The 11,351-nt window shown below is 30.1% G+C and overlaps 1 protein-coding gene across 2 annotated transcripts; it reads right to left on the bottom strand.

Moving 5' to 3' along the window:
• Positions 1-4,359: 4,359 nt before the first annotated feature.
• On the bottom strand, positions 4,360-5,633 carry LOC129304979 (uncharacterized). 2 transcript variants are annotated; one of them, XR_008591823.1, is made up of 4 exons: positions 5,190-5,633; positions 5,036-5,103; positions 4,617-4,955; positions 4,360-4,459 (listed from the first exon to the last, which is right to left on the bottom strand). XR_008591823.1 is itself a non-coding variant. In XM_054944849.1 (3 exons), the coding sequence occupies exons 1-3, from the start codon at positions 5,563-5,565 to the stop codon at positions 4,830-4,832; spliced, it is 570 nt and encodes a 189-aa protein (XP_054800824.1). In that variant the 5' UTR covers positions 5,566-5,633; the 3' UTR covers positions 4,526-4,829. The 2 variants fall into 2 exon arrangements, 1 of the variants encoding a protein (XP_054800824.1); XM_054944849.1 differs by lacking the exon at positions 4,360-4,459 and having other exon boundaries at positions 4,526-4,955.
• Positions 5,634-11,351: the final 5,718 nt, after the last annotated feature.

The raw sequence follows: 11,351 nt of genomic DNA, 5'->3' as shown, positions 1-11,351 counted from the left end.
ATATATCATTTAATCATAATTAGGATAATATTTATACAAAAAAATTCAAATTAAAATTAAAAATTTTATCTAATCATTATTTATTACTGCTCTAACTTAAAATTTAAACCTAAAGTCTTTTTAATATTAAGTACATTATTTGAAAATCTAAAATAACTGAATATGTTGTCCAAAATGATTATTAACATATTCTACTCAAATTATCTCATAAAAAAATATCCTACTCAAATTACAGTGTTATCTAAATTTTAAATACTTTTAGAAGATATGATTAATTAGGCAAAATCTTTTACCAATGATACATGACTGTGATAATGTTTTGCACCATTAACTTATCTCGATAAATATTTAAATTTTAAATTTAAATATTTACTAAGCTTAAACCCGACATGAAAATAATGATATTTTGAAGATAATTAGAATGTAAATATATTATAATAAAAATTAAATCGAAACCAACCCAACAGTTAGATTATACTATTTAAGATTTTTCAAAAAAATAATTAAATTTAAAATAGTATACGAGTAATGTTGAACCACATAATCATATTATAGAAATAACAAAATTCCAAAATCTTAAAAAAATTGTAATTGATTACCTAATATATTTAGATTTTAATCTTAATATTAAGATTTGTAAATCTTAATCAATTATAGTTATGTAAAATGATATTTGAGATGATATAGGATGATATTATATTGTTTTAGATAATTACATAAAATCAAAACACATTACCTAGGGTAATTTTTTTAATTAATCACATAATCCGCATCCAATTTAAAGGCAATCACTAAAAAGGGAACCCTAAAAAATAAATTGAGGAAGAATATCAAATCCAACTCTGTCTCATTTCCTCTATTAAAAAAAATTTGCCATTTAAATAGAAAACGTTATTACATTATTTACATATCTTTCAAAATTAAAATTAGAAACTATGTATCTTTTAGTTACTCTATATATATATCTAATTAATATTTAAAATATCATCTTGAACTAATCTAAAAATTAATAAATAAACTCTTTTAAAGAAGAAATTGCAAAGACATTCAAAACATTGGAGAAGTTACTTTGGCTTGAAATTCACCTTTGCCTCATTTCATAAACAACTAAAAAAATACTGTCATTCAATAATGTGGATGTTTCAATTAACACTCATGAGGTTGGTATCTGTTACCTAGTTTGCCTTCAAATTAGTCATTAGGTATGATCGAGATTAGCTTCATTTGTTTATATAAATGACAACATTAATCCAATGGCCTGAGATTCTACTTCTCAAGTAGCGACTTCAATTGCAATAAATGGTCAATATTCTTGCCTTTCTTGTCGCAACAAAATGGTCAAAGTTTCCTCTAAAGTGATTATGTGCTTTTTCTTATGCTTTTCACTTTCTCCTTCCTCTTTGTTCAGCTAATTACACGAGCATCCTTGCTTGATGGAGCATTTTTTGTCCTTCAAGTGGAGTTAATTTTGGGTGAGTCTCAATCTAAAGATTAATTGTCATTCAACTATACATTTTTGGTAATAGAAAATTAGTAGCTATATATTAGCTGTTTGGGATTGAGATGCAAACTTATATTACAATGAAATATTATTACCATTATGTGAACTACAATATCTCAATGGGCTTAGACATTATTCCAAAAAAAAAAATATAGATAGCCAAGAAAAATACAAAATTCAAGCCAGCTAAGATTTGATACAAACCATAATGACATGTAAAAATAGAGTTAGATTATTTACCTATTTAGAAAATTCATCTTTAGGCTCCTTTCATGTATGCCAATTAGAGATAATTACTAAGAAAAGTTATAGCAAATCGAGACTAAATTTGGAGGCAAGGAAAATATTGGGTAATTGTCAATTGTAGCGGCGTCAGCTTTATAATCACTTCGTAGGTAGTGTGTGGATGTTGGAGTTAGATTGCTTGTGTATAGGTGTGGTATGCTAAACAAATTACTTGAAAAATTGGAGAAACTAAGAAAAATTTTATAGCAATGAAGAAATCCAATGAACAAATAGATAGTCTTATGAATCGCAAAAATTTGATTACCCTATAAAAAGGAGCATGAATTTACATGAATTAGTTGAAACTGAAAATATGGAATGAAATCGTAACCAAACATATATTTATAATTGATATAATTATGCATTAGAGGATGTGAATTTAAATCGATAAATAAATATAATCAATAGTTATCATAAATAATTATCATGAGTAATTAGTAAGTTAATTCAAAATTCAAAACAGAATCAAGCTTTGAAATTAAAGTACCATTTATTTGGAATTTGAATCATATTTAGCATAATAATTGATTTTGAGAAATTTAAATTTTAGTATTTAGTAATATTTTATCCCATAACTAAAAACTATATATTTGAATTTTGAATAGATATATATACACTTGTTATATGATTGAAATTTTGCAAATCACCCAAGATATGTAAATAATTTTTTATTCAATTTATTTATGATTGATTACATGAACCTTAATTTTTGGAAAATATTTAGGATGCATCAAAATTTTCAAAAATCATGAGGACAGACAGAAAATTTTAAACACATATTTTTTTGCTAAATTTTAAAATACATAAGTATTAATTTTAATTCAAATATGGATCAGATTTGGATTTGAAATAGATAAAGTTTATTTTTTTAATACATCTAAAAAATAATAATATCATCCTACACCTAACTCCAAACTTAATAATATATTTTATATCATTAAAAAAAAATAATCCATCTCAAACCTAACGCCAAACTGATTCGGGAGTACAGAATTGTAAGAAATACATCCTGAAGCAAAGAATTACAGTAAACTTAAAATTAGACACGTGACATTCTCTTATAACATTTAACTTTACTTTTATATATATTAATAATTTGGGGAGGTACATATATATATATATATATATAGATCCATAAGCCCCATGCCTGATATTTAGATTCACAAACCCCATGCCTGATATTTCGATTCAAGATATGATATCGAATCAAAAGTGAAATACATACATACATACATACATTATATATATAATATATATATATCAGTTACATATATCAGTTACATACTTTTTATTTAATCTAGATTTAGTCAACACAGACAGGACTTCCTCTCACTTTTTTCATCAACTCAACACTTAATTCTCGACGGCTATTTGATTTGGTGAAACATTTTTTATGAACCACGCATCCTATTTTAATTTCCAATAATCCTCGTCCTCCTATTATTTTATAATTTTTTGTGTAATTATCAAGCCTTCCCCTCATGTCATATTCGTTATGACTTAATAGTTATGAGCACTGGAGAGAAGCAAAGTAGCAAACCAAACAGTTTCGGAAAATTACACTGAACGAATGCGATTAGATGGGAGCGCTGCGCGGATTGCAATATTTGCAACATTTTATCCATTACTTTTCAAAAGCTTCTTCTTCTTCTTTTTTAAACTAGGTGGCCCTTTGAGTTGCATAAAAATTTAATAATTAAACAGGATTGTCTAAATATTGTGAAAAGTAGAAAAGTGAAATTTGTTATAAATATTAATTGCATACTAATATATTAATTTCCTTCTTTATTAAAATGAATCATTTGCCATTAAAATTATGGAACGGTTTGCCATTATAAATTTTCAACACACTGTAATTAAACATCTGAGCCAAGCGTCACAGTATAGAAAACAAGATTTTTTTTTTTCCCCGGAAATGGTGGCCGACCTTCTTTTTGCTCAACAATATCATTTTTCTCCATTTGCCCCTAACATATCCATAGAATTGGAACTCATGACCTTATCCTGGTATCAATTGTTTAATTAGCTGGGATTGATGAAATATTTTATCCTTTGGTTCTATTTATACAGGGTAGAGAAAGAAATTTAATTTTAATTCTATTTATAGGCATTTCATTATTTTCAATATTTATCATTACCTTCCTACTCTTATTAAACGTTAAATAATTTTTTTTGGTCCTTACAAGGGTAGAAGTGGAAACTTATCAAATTTTAAAACAAGATTAATAAGATTTAACATTTTCCTTAATTTTGGTAAAATGTGCGGACAATGACTTATAAATAAGGCAACATCATTTATCATTGTATAAAAACGGTTAATTGTTTCGTCGTCAGATTATAATCTTGTAGAGGCAAGCTTCGACGCCCCAATTCAAATACAAAGAGAGCTGATTGACTAGGTACGCTACTAATCTTGTATATGCCTGGCTTATCGATACCGTCCAGTCTATGCTCTACTACTATACATACCTATCTGCTTATATATGTGTACGAAGGTTTGGCATGTGACCAGGAGCTTTTCTGAAAGCATTGGACAGAATATAGCGGTGCAATTCCTGCCCTTAACTTGTTTCGTAGAGAGAAGTGCGAATTGCAGGCTAAGGCTGTGTTTAAATTTAGCGTATCATCAGTTCTGAATATAATATAGATCACGCACGTGTGTCTGGTAATTCTCTGAAGACATGAAAAGTGTCATGGTGAATAAAACAAGAAATACAGCAAACTAAAGGGGAGGAAGCAGAATTTGAATAAGCCATGCATTATTCATCAGAATATCAGATTGCGCATATATAAGGTCCAGTACAGTATGTATATAAACTTTTCTTCTCACCTCGATAACTGTTGGTATGTTAAATGTCGTATGAGAATATTCAGGTGAATAAGCATGTATGTATATAAACTTTTCTTCTGACCCCCATAACTGGTATGTGATATGTCATATGAGAATATTCAGGATTTTAAAAAGCAATCCTGATTCCTCTATAGTCCCACGACACTCGCAGATGGATGAGAATTAAGGACTTGCTCTTCACATTTTCTCTTCTCAAGTGAGTCTTCCGGCTATGTTGTCAGATCTATGGCGAACGATGCCAATTTTCTTCCCACCTGATCTTCCCTTGTTTATAACATCCCTAAGTCTTCTCCCTTTTCTCTCTTTCTTCTCAGACTCCTGCCAAAGGGGTCGCGCATTTAACAGAGCGAATTATTTCATGGAACACAATCGACCTTATATGTTATAGTTGACAATACCTTTTTGGGGTTGGTGATTTCCTTCCTCGATGGCTTGCTCTTGCCCACCAATATTGGATCGTCATTACCTACGCAGAGAGCAGCAAAACCATTAGATGACAGCCTTAATTTTCAACCTTGATCAAAAACCTGGGATCATGATATATTCGTTCACCCATGTTGTCGGTGGTTTCGGCCATGTCAGGGTCATCGTGGGAGTGTTCTATATCACTGGAAGATCCGGAGTGGACGCAATATTCCCTGAAACTGGGGGACGCAGCGCCGGAGAAGGCATCATCCCTCTCAATCTCAACGGTGGGTGGAAGAACGTTAACGGACGGAGGCTTTGCGGGGCCATGTTGCATGGCCTCTTTGACTCCGACCTCGTCATGGTCGGCCGGCATGAAGCGGAAGGAGAAAACGGCGTCGTTGTTGAGGGGCGAAGGAGAGGCTTTGGGAGGCTCCTCGACGTTGATGGGTCGGGCGACTTTGTAGTGGAAGGGGTTGTTGGGATGGTGCTCAGGACCCAAAACTGAAGCGCCACAACCCATGACAGAACGGAGGAGATCGATAACGGAGGTGGTGGTATGGTGTTGGGGAGAGAGGGTGATGAGTTGCGTGCATTTTTGTAAAGACAAACACAAATGAGGGATGCAACGAGGGTTACGGAATTTAATCATGCCAATGGCTTCTGCTAAGCTTATAACCTCTCTGTTTAGTTTTTTTTTTTGGGGAAAAACTATGTTTATAAAAAGAAGTCAATATATTAAGTAATTCATAATTTTTGAATGGATATTTCCACACATACATAAATGCTGGTTAAAAAAAAAAAAGTACATGCATCCACGCGTATACATATATTATACACACAGATGTGTATGTGTGTGTGAATTACTTAATACACACACATACATATATCCATATACACACGTGTGTGTACACATAATATATATTCCTTCTCGTCTTATTTATATAATACAGCAAAAGAGATTTTTTTAATCATACTTATAAGGTATATTATTAACTTTTCATTGTAAGTTTCCCCTTTCATCAGATCAAATATTAGTAAGAAAAATATGCTATTAATATCTACCTATATGTGTGTGTTTAATATTAATGGAGATGGAATTAAAAACAACTTATTAATTTTTACTGAGAGTTGTTGAATTTTAATTTTTTTTTAGTTTCCTCTTCTATAGCTAATCAATGTGATGTGTATATTATAAAAGTCCATTTGTACATGAGAGAAAATGGATTTCAAAATAGTTTCCTTTCGTTCGTTCAAAAAAAAAAAAGTTTTCCCTTCGGACCTGAGAATTTCAAATAGTTTCATGTAACTTATTTGTATTGTCGCGCGCCTCACAAGTCAAGTGATGCGCCACCGAACATTGTTTGTTGGGCCTCACAAGTCAAAACAGTTAACGCTTCGTGTTTTGAGTGTAGCTGTAGGCTTGTAAAACATTTTTTAAAATAAAAAAAAGCTTATATACTTATCATTATATATTTAAAAAATTTATTTTTAATTAAATTAAGATATATATTTATTAAATATTATTTATTTCATAATAAATTTTTACTAATAACATATTAAAATTTACATGTCTTAATTTAATTTAATGAAAGCATGTTAAATATATAAAAGGGTAAGTATATAAGTATTATCCTTTTAAATTTTATATTTAATGTCAACATCAAATTATCAATATTAATTATCACCTTTATGTTTTGGTCAAAAAAAAAATTATCACCTTTATGTCATTTCTATGCCAGACATATACAGAAAAAAGACTAGTAAAATTAGCCATAAAAATTATCTCATTTCTATGCCAGACATATACAGAAAAAAGACTAGTTAAAATTAGCAATAACTTTAAAATTATCTTACGTTTTAGAAGTACCCTTAATTAAATATAATAAATTTTAACATAATATTACTTATTTTTTTAATCTCCCTCTCTACTATAATTACTCAATAATATCCATATAAAAATAATACAAGAATTTTTAATTTCTCAATGAAATTTGTAAAATAAATTATAAATTAAAACATCAAAAATAGCTCCTCATTTGGAATAAACTCTGGAAATTGAATAGTCCCCAGAAATGTAAGTATTTTCGCTTGGTTACTGCTTCACAATAAGCTTTTGACAAAAGAAGCTAGAAAAGATCGAGACATGAGTGGTTCCACTTCTTGTGCCTGGTGTCATCACGTGGAGGGAGATAGTATCCATGTTTTAGGCGACTGAGGAAATAAAAGCTGTGTGGATTTCTATCATCAAGCCGAGTCTTCTCACAATATTTTTTATTTGTAATTTGTGGGAATTGTACCGTTTAAACGTGACTGCAAATGTGGGGCGGGTTGAAGGATATTGGAAGGAGCCACGTGTTGTTTTTTGCTAGCTCATTTAGAAGCATAAGAATGACAAAATATTTGAAAATAACGTTACTTGCACCCTGCATCTCTTTTCTAAGAGCCAAGGGCATGTTAGTAATCATAATGATGCACGTATAAGTAGAGGTGGAAAACAGCCGGCCAAGTCCATGTGAGCTTGAGCTTTTAAGAGCTTGGCCTTCAAGCTCAATTTTTTAAAAATTATTTAATTTTTAAAATTTAATTTTTATTCAAACAGCTCAAGGGTTTGCATACAAATCTTTTATTATTATTATTATTTATTTTTTAGATTCTTTAAAAGTTAAAATTTTCAACTATAATATATATATTTAAAATAAAATTATAAATAAATAATAGAAAATTAAATTTTAAAGTATAAATATATATTTTAAAGTTTAAATTCAATTTAAAAAATAAAAATATTTTATTTTTTTAGAGTTAAAATAAAAAAGAGCTATCCAAGCCTGTTTTTTCAAGGCTTATTATGGTTGATCTTCAAAGCCCGATTCTCTAAAAAATATTATTCTTTTTAAGTCTAAACTCATTTAAAAATGAGTTTAAATGAGTAACCCATCAAGCTCAATCCTTATTCTCAACTCTACAGGTAAGTTTGAAAAGAATAAATATTCAATTTGGCATGTTGTGAAGGACGTGGGAGATCCTCCATTAGTACATGAAGGTTAGATCAGTGTTTGTATTGATGGAGCCTATTCATCTTAATTATAATACAGGTTGTGGGGGTATCATCCACGACAATCATCAATCTCTTTTAGAAGCTTTTAAGCTTGAACTATCTGAAAGAATCCTCTTGTGGCTAAACTTTGGACTTGTTTTATTACTCTTATAAGAGCTTGGGATGGTGGTCTCGTTACGGGCCCTTACTCTTATTATGTCTCTTAGCAATTTTCACGCTCACTAGGAGTTGATCTCTTAATGCCAAAGTATGTTTCGTCAGGAATGAACTCTTGATCTCGGATACGTTTGCAGGAGGATGATTTTGAAGCCCATCTCATTAGCATCGCTTGTTGGGTTGGCCTTCATTTCCTACCTCTGGAGGATGCTTACTGCTTTCTTGCTAGTGCTGTAGGGTAGTAACGTCTATTTTTGGCCCAAAAAAAAAATCAAAAATAGCTTATAAATAAGTAGGGAGGTAGCATTTAAAAAGAAATTCCATTTTTCAAAGAGCTGAATGGAAGATATATGCTTTTGCTTGCATGGATTTGCAAGTGATGAGAACTGTGTGCTCATCAAGATCAGGGCCTCCATTTTGATCCAAATTGATCTCTATTATTTATTTAAATTAATTTTTAAATATTTGTAATATTACATTTATTAATATAAAAAATAAAAAAATTTAATGAATCTGTTCATTACTAATATGGATAATATAGATTTAATCTAACATTTCAATTTAACATTAAATTTTTTTATAATTTTATAATTTGACTATCCAAATAGATTCTGAACAGTCTAAATATAATCTAAATGACTTAATTTAATATTAAAAAAATTATAAATTTTACAAACTAACCATTTAAATATACTCTAAATAGTCTAAATTTAATATTAAAATTTTTTATATTTTTTATTTTAATAAATATAATATTAAAAATATTTAAATATTAATTTAAAAAAACAGCAAATATCATTTTAGGCTAAAATGAAGGGCCAAGAGCATTTAGGCTAAAATGAAGGGCCAGGATATTGTGATGAGCACTGAGTGCAGATGCTGCTTGCATGAGCTGAGTTGAACATAATCCACGACCGTTTAATTATTTTCTTTTAATTTCTTTTGTTTTTATTCAAAGTATTTTAATAAGGGCAAAATTGTAAAGATGAGCATTGAAAATTGGCACGTACTCTATAAATGTGATTAAATTTTTTCTTTCTTTCTCTACCTTATAAATAAAATTAGAAGAGTATATCCTATAAGGCTATAACTATTATGACAATTTCAGCATTTTATTGTTTCCTTACATTAGTAGTAATTATTTTTTAGATTCAGTATAATCATGCAATATCTAAAACCCATGTAACTCTCCGATCATGGATATGCATGATGATAGCTTGATACTGAATATTATACTATTTTTGTTCTCTATTATAATTATAATTTATCTTCACGAGATGGTTTAGCATATTGTTTCCCTTATATTTCGCTGCTCATTAAATTTTTTCAATCGTTTCTTATAGCTTAATTAGTAATTACTTTTGATTCAAAATAATTTAGTATAAATATCTCTAATTCGGGAATTCAATCTATAATATTGACAGGATCTAATTCTTAAAGCATAATTAACTAACCGAGAGCCTTTGACCTGGTTTATATGGCAAGTTACGCCAAGATAACGAGCACAACGACTCTTAAATTAGCCCTTTCACATAAGCATGCACACGTATAAACATGTCAATTATAATGATATTATTTTTCTTTTTCACTGGCAAATCTTTATCTGACAAACCAAATATTATCAATGTTTTTTTTTTTTTGGTGTTTTCAAAGATATTCTCACATTTGGCGTTCATGATGTTAATTTTTAAGGAATCTGACCGTCATATAAAAAATTATTCTCTTTCAAGTAACGCTCTTCATACATCTTCAAAAATCAAATTTTGAAAAAAATATTTAAAGGGTTTAGTCCGCTACCACTTTTGCTACATCCATTTGTTAATATTATCAATCATAGGAGAATGAAAAGGAGGAATATTATCAACCTCATCCTCCCATTTTTACCAAAGGATAATAGTTGAAGTACCCAACATTTCTCGCTAAATAATTCAACCCTTTAACCCTAAATTATAACGCAACCAAATTGAATCGTTGTTCTCGTGACATGAATGTTAATTACCAAAATAATGGTGGCTCTTGATAAAAAACTGTTTGCTAGCTTGCCATCTCTGTTCAAAACCTTCAGCTATCTCTGAAGCTAGCCATCAAAAGAGGCGTTGGCTATGGTGGAGCTAGCAGATAGCAATGATTTTAGGACGAGGGCAGCGGAATAAGGCGGCAGCGATATATATGGGGAAAAAGTGATTGATACAGTAACAGTAAAAGTTGGTGAAATTTAGTAATACTGTACGTAGCATCAGTAGAGTAAAGAGGGAAACATAATAGAATTCTATACAATGCAGTGATCATAGCTGAATAGCTGGTGTCTCAACAATTTCACCTTTTTTTTTCCCTGCTAAGAACAAGTTCACATAATTTTCTCACGCTTCTCTTCACCAGTTCAAGGTAGCATACATAGTACTATGCATGTACGTTTGATCAAATCTGGCGATGAATTATTTCTCTGAATTCTGCGTGCTGACTTCTAAAAGCTTCATTCCACTTCTTCTGTATTCTATATCTTGCAGATTTCGGTACCAAATCTTCGAGAACAGTTAATACAGAAGCTATTCTATGTAAATAGGGCTCCCCCACTCACCCTTGAGATTTACTGCATCAGCAGTTCCTACTCCATTCTGTTTCTAGCTAGTTTCTGTGCAATTTATAGAAAAAAGCGTCTGAATCATAAGAAGATAGTGACAGTACAAAGATTGATGGAGTTGAATGAATTTGTGGTGTTTACGTTTGGAGAGCAGCAAGGTCAAGTAATTTTGGACAGGGAGTAGGGGAAAAAAATGCAAGCAGTTCTATGTCAGTGGATGAACAATACGAAACATTGCTTTTATGGAGCTAAATTCTAAAAGCACGTGTGCTGCACGATGAAAAGAAAAAACCTACTATCTTCAGCAATACAAGGGATTTGGATTCTACTAGGATTTGAATTCGATAATTGTAGTTAATACAGTCACTGAATACATTTAACATTTAAATTATTAAAATTTAAATCAACGATTTTAAATTTATACTTTACTTAAAATTAATAAATAAGTAACTTTATCTAAATAGTTGATCTGAATTTTAAAAATTTATACCTCACTTAAAATTAATAAATGAGT

Source organism: Prosopis cineraria, unplaced genomic scaffold (assembly GCF_029017545.1).
Source record: "Prosopis cineraria cultivar Desert tree isolate PC_DT_omini unplaced genomic scaffold, ASM2901754v1 PC3, whole genome shotgun sequence".
NCBI classification, from domain to species: Eukaryota; Viridiplantae; Streptophyta; class Magnoliopsida; order Fabales; family Fabaceae; genus Prosopis; species Prosopis cineraria.
The sequence above is the reverse complement of the archived record's forward strand: the minus strand, read 5'-3'. Positions and strand labels throughout refer to the sequence as shown.

Excerpts from the sequence above, each read along its gene's own strand:
- LOC129304979 (XM_054944849.1), bottom strand. The coding sequence starts at position 5,565 with ATGGGTTGTGGCGCTTCAGTTTTGGGTCCTGAGCACCATCCCAACAAC. Across the intron at positions 5,104-5,189 it reads CGAAACCACCGACAACATGG|GTAATGACGATCCAATATTG; the intron begins GTGAACGAATAT and ends CTCTCTGCGTAG. Across the intron at positions 4,956-5,035 it reads AAATCACCAACCCCAAAAAG|GAGTCTGAGAAGAAAGAGAG; the intron begins GTATTGTCAACT and ends CCCCTTTGGCAG.